The sequence below is a fragment of the Salvia hispanica genome, chromosome 1 (assembly GCF_029641045.1).
Source record: "Salvia hispanica isolate PSC_SH4W2 chromosome 1, Shi_PSC_v1, whole genome shotgun sequence".
In the NCBI taxonomy this organism is placed as follows: domain Eukaryota; kingdom Viridiplantae; phylum Streptophyta; class Magnoliopsida; order Lamiales; family Lamiaceae; genus Salvia; species Salvia hispanica.
In genome coordinates, this window is record NC_142692.1 from 6,744,510 (window position 1) to 6,753,232 (window position 8,723).

The 8,723-nt window shown below is 33.9% G+C and overlaps 1 protein-coding gene across 4 annotated transcripts; it reads left to right on the forward strand.

The window, feature by feature from the left end:
• The first annotated feature begins 1,876 nt into the window (after positions 1 to 1,876).
• LOC125224301 (pyruvate decarboxylase 1-like) lies at positions 1,877 to 7,645 on the forward strand. Of its 4 annotated transcripts, none has more exons than XM_048127683.2 (6): positions 1,877 to 2,415; positions 2,498 to 2,661; positions 5,268 to 5,921; positions 6,001 to 6,118; positions 6,974 to 7,162; positions 7,252 to 7,645. In XM_048127683.2, exons 1-6 carry the CDS (start codon positions 1,948 to 1,950, stop codon positions 7,432 to 7,434), a joined length of 1,776 nt encoding a protein of 591 aa, XP_047983640.2. In that variant the 5' UTR covers positions 1,877 to 1,947; the 3' UTR covers positions 7,435 to 7,645. The 4 variants fall into 4 exon arrangements, with proteins under 4 accessions (XP_047983640.2, XP_047983641.2, XP_047983643.2 ...); XM_048127684.2 differs by having other exon boundaries at positions 6,986 to 7,162; XM_048127686.2 differs by lacking the exon at positions 7,252 to 7,645 and having other exon boundaries at positions 6,981 to 7,158.
• Positions 7,646 to 8,723: the final 1,078 nt, after the last annotated feature.

The window sequence follows — 8,723 nt, forward strand, 5'->3', positions numbered from 1 at the left end:
ACATGTGAGTCTTCTTGTTTGTTGTGTTTTCATATTGTCACATATGCACATACAATTTCTGCATTTAAAAGGCATACTATTGTATTTTAAAACATGGCTTTTGTATTTAATAGGCTGTCCCTTTCTCTCTCTATCTCTCTATCTCTCTCGCTCTTTCATATTTTCCATGTTCTAATATTATGATTTTATTCTCTCTCATATTTTTCATGTTCTAAAATTATAATTTTATTCTCTCTCTCGATTTCACAGGTGGTGCTTCATTCATAATTTTCAAATATTTACTCCTACATTACAGGTTTATAAATGAATACCAACATAGTATTATTAATCTTTGTTCAGGGTTTGATTGCATTGGCATGGGTAAGAGCTAAAAAGATGAATCTCAGCGTTAGAAGAATAGAATAGAATAGAATAGATATATATTGTAATTGAATCGTACTCATTCTATCCAACAATAGGAGTCATTTTTATTATAGACACGAATTTTAAAAAATGTAAAGAAAAATGAATTAGGAAAGTTTGTGGAATATGAGATCCATTTTTTATATTTATTTTATAATAAAATGTGATTGAAGTGAGTTAGTGGAATGTGAGATTTACTTATCATTTATGGTAAAAATGAAGTGTGACTCTTATTATGAAAGGGACCAAAATGACAAAGTGTGACTCCCAATGCCTATAAACAAAACCGATATAAGCTTTATTTCTAAGCAAGTGGATTTAACAATAAGATCACAAAATTTTAGCCAAGATATGCCAAAATTTTATGATGTTTCCAGCTAAAAAGGGTATCACAGTCCTTTCATTCACTGCTACTTTAGATTAGTATAGATATAGATATACTCTGTTCATCCCATAAAGTACTAAGTATATTCTTTCTTTTTTAGTCCTGTCATACAAGAATATCCACTTTCTAATTTTGGTAACTCTCTTCTCTCATAGTTGTGATCCATTGAACACTAACAATACTTTAATTACTTTTTCTTTCTATTGTCCTTTATACATTAACAATTGACCATTAAAATCTGCACCCAATTAAAAGTGCACACTCTTATGTGAAAGAGGAAGTATAATTAATGAAATGAAAATTTCTAAAAGTTGTAATCCTCTATCGTCTGATGAATACATTTTCGTACTTATATTTTAAGATAATTAATGTTTCACCAAACAAATATTTGATACTTCATCCGTCTCATGGAAATAGACCATTGAATGGTGAAGTCCATTAATGATAAAATAAAAGAGAAGGAGAAAAATGTTATGGATATGAACTATTTCTATGAGACGGACGAAAAATGAAATATGGTCTATATCTATGGGACGAAGGGAGTACATTGTAAGCTATGGCAATATTTCGTCATCATTTATGTATACGTATACTTGATGAGTCATGTTTGGATACCCGTATCGGGTCAGGTACAGGAAAATAGAATCAGATCTAGATGTCGAGGCTATTCGGGTGCCTCTGGCCACACCCAGTGGACCTTGATGGCTGTTCAAAAATGAAAAATGATGCTATAGTACTACTCCCTCCGTCCCAAGATAAGTGACTTGTATTCCTTTTTGGGGTGTCCCATAAGTGACCTATTTCCATTTTTAGCAAAAAGTCATCTCTCTTGCTTTATTCTCCCTACTTTATTCTCTATTTTCTTCTCTACTTTTCCCTCTCTTATACTTTACTCTCTCCACTTTAACTTATTTAAATACTATTCCTTAAATCTCATGCCCAAAAGAAAGAAATAGATCACTTATCTTGGGACGGAGAAAGTATTAATTAATGTCTAATCTAAAATGCTGTGAAATTAATGTGATTAAGACCGCTCGCCACACCTAGTAGTACTATATAACCCCAGCCAATTTTCCCTCTCAAATAAGAAATCAAACTCAGAATTAAATTCCTTGTTCATTTTGCCATTTTTCAGTAGATCGATCAAATCTACCATACATATGGAAACAAAAACGGTTCCGTCAAATTCAATCAAGTCCGCAGCATGCAACGGCGTCGTTCCAGCCGAGGCGACTCTCGGCCAGCACCTAGCGCGGCGGCTTGTGCAAATCGGCGTGAGCGACGTGTTTTCGGTCCCCGGCGATTACAATATGGCGCTGCTCGATTACCTCGTAGCCGAGCCGGGGCTCAACTTGATCGGCTGCTGCAACGAGCTCAATGCGGGCTACGCCGCCGACGGATACGCCCGGGCCCGCGGCGTCGCTGCGTGCGCGGTCACGTTCACCGTCGGAGGGCTGAGTATCCTGAACGCGATCGCGGGCGCGTACAGCGGGAGTCTCCCGGTGATATGTATCGTGGGAGGTCCGAGCTCGAACGATTACGGATCGAACCGGATCCTGCATCACACAATCGGGTTGCCGGATTTTAGCCAGGAGCTGCGTTGCTTCCAAACAGTCACCTGCTATCAGGTTCATATATTTTTCGATTAATTTGACTGTATAATTGCAATTTTGTCAATATAATTACTGAATTTGTGTTGAATGATTGTAGGCTGTGGTGAATAATTTGGAGAATGCGCGTGAGCTGATAGACACGGCGATATCAAGCGCGCTCAAGGAGAGTAAGCCGGTGTATATAAGCGTCAGCTGCAACTTGCCGGGCATTCCACTCCCGTCGTATACACCTCATCCTCTGCCATTGTCTACCTTCCCAAAGTAAGGATACCTGATCCTTTTGTTTCAAATACGCACCACAATAAATGTCCTTGATAAATACTCCACGAAAAATGCAATAAATGTCCTTGAAAAATAAACAATTGAAATAACAAAGATTTTAATGCTTAATTAATAAAGTAGGAGAAAACAGTTAATAAAATTAAAAAGATGAAAAGGAAAATGAGTAAATAAGAGGTATGGGTAAAAAATAATGAAAGTAATGTTCGTGGATAGTAGGGTCACGTCCTAGAATAGAAAGTTTAGAAAGTTAAGAGACAATCTAAAATAGAAATAATTTCTATTTTTAAGAGACAAAGGTAGTATTTTTTCATTGGATCTCCTCCCATTTTATAATAAAATATATGTTAAATTCACGAACTAAAAATAAAAATAATTTTAAGTGAAATGAAATGTTTATTGGCCCGTGGACAGAAAATAGAAAATGAGACTCTTAAGAACGTGGAGGCAGTACTAAGTTTCATACGATTGATAATTTTTTGACACAGTGGTTAAAATATTAGAGATGTACCCAAATTACTTGAGTCAATATATTATTCTGGGCATGTATATTCTTCTTGCTTTAATTTTTTTCTCATTTCAATATTTTTCTAATTTATTCATTTATTTTAATAATTTATTTTTTCTTTTTTTAATCTCTTATCCAAAACTATTTATCAAGTAACGTGAAAAGGATGAAGTAACTCTATTCACTGCAGTATTATCACTGGTTATTGATACTCCATCTGTTCATAAAAGATAATCTTATTTGTGGACAACACAAGTTTTAATGAGAAATTGACAGACTAAGAGAGATAAAGAGAAAAATTGAGTAAAGTAAGAAAAATAGAGGAAAGTCGGAAAAGTATGATAAAAGTTAAGAAAGAAACTTTCCATTTAAAGAAATGAGACTATTTTTTGTGGATAGAAGGCTCATTACGTGTCCTAGAAATAAGAATTTTTGAAATGATATGAATTTTAATGCAAAATTGAGAAAGTAAGAGAGAGATAGAAAAAAAAACGTGTTAGTGGAAAAAAGAGAGAAATTTCCTTAAAAAAATTTATATTTTTAAAGAACCGATTAAAAAGAAAAGAGTTTCTATTTTTAAATGATGGAGGAGTAATTGTTTTATTTCCCATATTTTTATGATTCCTATTTTGTAATCCACATGAGACTAAACGAAGGTCAAAAGTAAATTTATAATTAATACTATACTAATAATTATACTCCATTTGTAAAAATGCATAATACTCGTTTTTAAAAATAAAAATAAATTTTTAGTAAAAAATATTTCAATCATCTCTAAAGAGTATGAACTGTTTTTTAATTAGTCTGTCCCGAAAAAGTACTATAAGCTTTTAAATTTGGAATAGTTAAACAACATAATACCTATACATATTTTATTTACCACTTATATTAATGACGTGGAGTCCACTTAATTTTCACTAACACTACTTACACCACTCTTTATCCTTTTATTTTTTTTACTTTACTAATTACACATTAAAACTAATATCGAATTAAATGTTTATACTTTTTAAGAAGGGAGAGAATATAAGTTTGGTTAAATTCTAGTGAAATCTAAAAGTTTGACACTCTACTGTAGATGTGTACTAATTTCGTTAAATTATTTTTTGAAAAAATAAGAAATATTAGTTAAATTCTTATTAGCTTCCGAACTTCCAAAACCAACAACTAATATTACGATTTAGAGATTATTCATAAATGTCTCACGGCGCACGATTTTGACATTATTCATAATTGTCTTACGACGCTTAATTTTGGAAAATCATATATCTTTTCCTATTTCAAATGTACACTAAAACCTAAAATGAGATAGATAAGTAGTTAGTACTCAAAAATCAATCTCATTTTTTATTTAAAAAAAATATATATCTATCTATAGTTTTACACTACACTTAAACTCAAAAGTTTTTCAAATTTTGTAAGTAAAAAATGCATTATATAAAGAATATTCTTTTAAATTTGAATTTATTATAAATGGCTGAAATAAAATCATAGACATTTATATTAAAATGAATTTGAATTTAGTGTATCATTCTCGTGACAACACAAATTTTTCTGCACACTTATTTTAATAGGTTTAAGACTAAGAAAGAAAAGATTGTTTGTTGTTTTAAAGTAGTAAAAAAATAAATAAAATACATAGAAAAAAATGTTAATTATTATAAAGTAGAAAGAAGATTAAATTAAAGAGAGAAGAGGTTGCTGGGTGATTAAAAGGAGTAGTATAATTAAATATTTAATTATTTACTAAAATAGTAAGGTCATTTTAGTTGGGACGTGATGAAAAATGAAAATGGATAATCTCCATTGGGACGAAAGGAGTATACTCCCTCCGTTCTTAGAAATAGGCCGTGATTGACACAAGTTTTAATGTGTAATCAGTAAAGTAAAAGAGGAGGATAAAAGGTTGAATTGTGTAGGGGTCCATAAATAATAAATAAAAGAGGAGAAAAAAATTGTCATAAATAGATATAGACTATTTATATGGGACGTATGAAAAATGAAATACACTTATTTCTATGGGACGGAGGAAGTACTTTCTAAATCCACTGCGTTGTTTCGATAAATATAAAACAAAAAGAGAGAGCAATCAAACGAGTCTAGAGGCAGCAGTCAAAGCCGCAGTGTCATTCTTGAACAAGGCATCGAAACCAGTGATGGTGGGAGGTCCCAAAATGCGAGCCGCAAATGCAAGCAACGCCTTCCTAAAACTGGCAGACGCTTGCGGCTACCCTGTTGCCGTAATGCCGTCTGCCAAAGGCCTAATCCCCGAGCACCACCCTCATTTCATGGGCACCTACTGGGGCGTAGCGAGCACACCGTTTTGTGCAGAGACTGTTGAATCTGCCGATGCGTACCTCTTTGCTGGACCCATCTTCGACGACATAAATACAGTTTGCTATTCTCTGCTTCTCAAGAAGGCCAAGACAATACTAGTGGAGCCCGACCGCGTGGTCATAGGCGATGATGGCACGACATTTGACTGTGTTCGGATGAAGGACTTCTTGTCTGCTCTTACCGGAATGGTTAGGCATAATGCAACTGGCTATGAGAATTATAGTAGGATGTATGTTGAAGATGGACGTCCTCAGAATAGCGAGGCGAATGAGGCGTTGAGGGTGAATGTTCTGTTTCAGCATATTCAGAAGATGTTGTGTGGAGAGATGGCTGTCGTTGCTGAAACAGGGGATTCTTGGTTTAACTGTCAAAAACTGAAATTGCCATCTGGATGTGGGTGAGTAGGAAATGAGTTTTGGATTCAATTTGTTTTATTTCATGATGTGTGTGGTTTGAATGGAAATCCTGGTTTGAAGGTACGAGGTTCAGATTGAATATGGGTCGATTGGTTGGTCCGTTGGTGCGACACTGGGCTATGCTCAAGCTGCACCAGAGAAGCGTGTGGTTGCTTGCATCGGCGATGGTAGTTTTCAGGTATATACACCAGTGTATTCATACTTTTTTATTGGGATGTGAGTCATACCACAAATAATTACTACTACTACTACTGCTAGGTGCTTTATTTATTTGTTCCATTTTAGCTGAATCGTATGTACTAGTACTCCTATACATTGTTTTTGGAAAAAACAATATACTCTCTTATTATCACTCTTACTTTATTTTCTCTCATAGTCCATCTTCAACTTTATGTGAGAAGCTGGCATATATACTAGTAACATTTGAATCCATACTTCTTGAACTATTATTAGATTTTTCTTAGATACCGATGGCTTTCATCCTAAAATTAATTGATGATAAGGAGGAGTTCATGAAACTTATAGTGATTTCGATTTTCCTTTTACACTAATATTAGATAGTTATATTTGTAGTTTTAATTGTCAACACCATACCTCAAATCTTTGATGGTGGAGGGGTTATATTTTTTCTATCGGTTGGACCAGTGACTGAATTTTCTAAAAAAAAATTTCAATTGGTTGTATTACTGACCCAAATTTTAAATCCAGATATATTGCTGGGTCAATCAACTTTTTCAGTTTCAACACATATATACTGTTGGGTCAATTAAATTTGACCCATAGTCAGCGACTTGCTCCGATACCATATTAAAAATCCATAAGTACGTCCTAAAACCAATTTGTTGTAGAAGGAGGGCCCATGAGAGTTAAATAGTAATTTTACAATGTATTATTTTATAAATAAATTAGAGAAACATATTAATACAATTAAATACTTCTAATAATTATAGAAATAATTACACTGTTTAAAATTTTGAGAATACAACTGTATCTCATCCATTGCAGAAGACTCCACTTCGATTTATATTTGCAGATGACAGTGCAGGAGGTGTCAACGATGCTTACGTGTGGTCAAAATAACATAATCTTCTTGATAAACAATGGCGGCTACACTACCGAAGAAGTGATTCATGAAGGGCCTTATAATGTGATCAAGAATTGGAATTATACTGGTTTGGTTGATGCAATCTGCAACGACCAAGGAAAATGCTGGACCACTAAGGTGAGTTAGTTTACGAGTTTAATTAGGTGTTGTGAATAAATTGGATTAATCGATGTCTCTATGTCATACTCCCATATTACATTAATTAGGTTGGATGCGAGGAAGAAGTGATTGAAGCCATTGATGGGGTCATGGGAGCTTATAAAAATTGCTTGTGTTTCATTGAGGTGATACTTCACAAGGATGATACCAGCAAAGAACTTCTGCAAGTGGGTACCAGGTTTTCTGCAGCTAATAGTCGGCCTCCAAATCCACCCTATTCCTCTATGTGATGTGATTGAGTGTATCCAAAATCAATACAATTATCTATAGAGGTGTATTGAATAATACTCCCTCCGTCCTGCTTTAGGAGTTCCGGTTGAGTCGGGCACATGTTTTAAGAAAGTGTTTGAGTGTGTAATAAATAAATATTGTTGTGGAAGTTGGGATTCACTTTTAATTGAATGTGTAATAAATAAATATTGTAGTGAATGTTGGGACCCACTTTTAACACATTTTTACTTACTTTGTAGGCCTTTTTTATTAGTTTATACCAACCGGGACTCCTAAAGTGGGACATCCGAAATTGATCAACTGGGACTTCTAAAGCGGGACGGAGGGCGTAATTAAGATTAAATACTCTCCATGTCCCACAATAAGAGTCACATTTTGCAATTTTGGTCCGTCCCACAATAAGAATCACACTTCATTTTTACCATAAATGTTAAGCAGGTCCTACATTCTATTAACACACTTCATTCACATTTTATTGTAAAACCAATATAAAAAAGTGGGTCTTATTTTCCACTAACTTTTCGAAGTCACTATTTTTTATATTTCTAAAACTCGTGCTCATAATAAAAGTGACCCATATTGTGGAACCGATGGAGTAATAAAGTTACATTGATCTAATGGCTAAGTGAAATTTTCAAATTTATTTAGAATATTACTCCATATGAATGTCGATTAATTTGAAAAATCCACATAGCCATTAGCGGGCCAAGATGGAGTTATTTTTCCGTCAAACGACTAAATAATACTCCCTCCGTCCCATTGAAGATGACTCAGTTTTATTTTTGGTTTATCCCAACCAAGATGACTCATTATCAAAAATAGAAACACATTTATCTTTACTTTATTCACTCTCTCTTACTTTACTCTCTCTACTTGACACACACAATAAAGTTGCATAAAATTCCGTTCCGCCCAAGAAAGGGTCATTTTCCTCGGGACGGAAAGAGTAACTCATATATCTTGGTCTTATTTAGACTATCAAACAAGCACTAAGGTTGTAAGTCACCGGAATAATTTTGTAATTTTTGTCTTATATATGAAGCAATAAAATATCGGCAAACGAATAAACTCTTGTTTGTATCATTATCTTTTTTTTTGTATTTAATTTTTTTTACTTATTTGAAGTAGCTTTCCACATTAGTTTATAGCCTAGAGTCTAGGTTATGACCGCCTATGCAACTTGAGTCATCAATACATAGGGGAAATGCTATTTCGTAATGTGTTTTGTGTTGACGTAACATTATAGCGGTGACGGATCCAGGATATATAAATAGAGGGGGCGAAATAT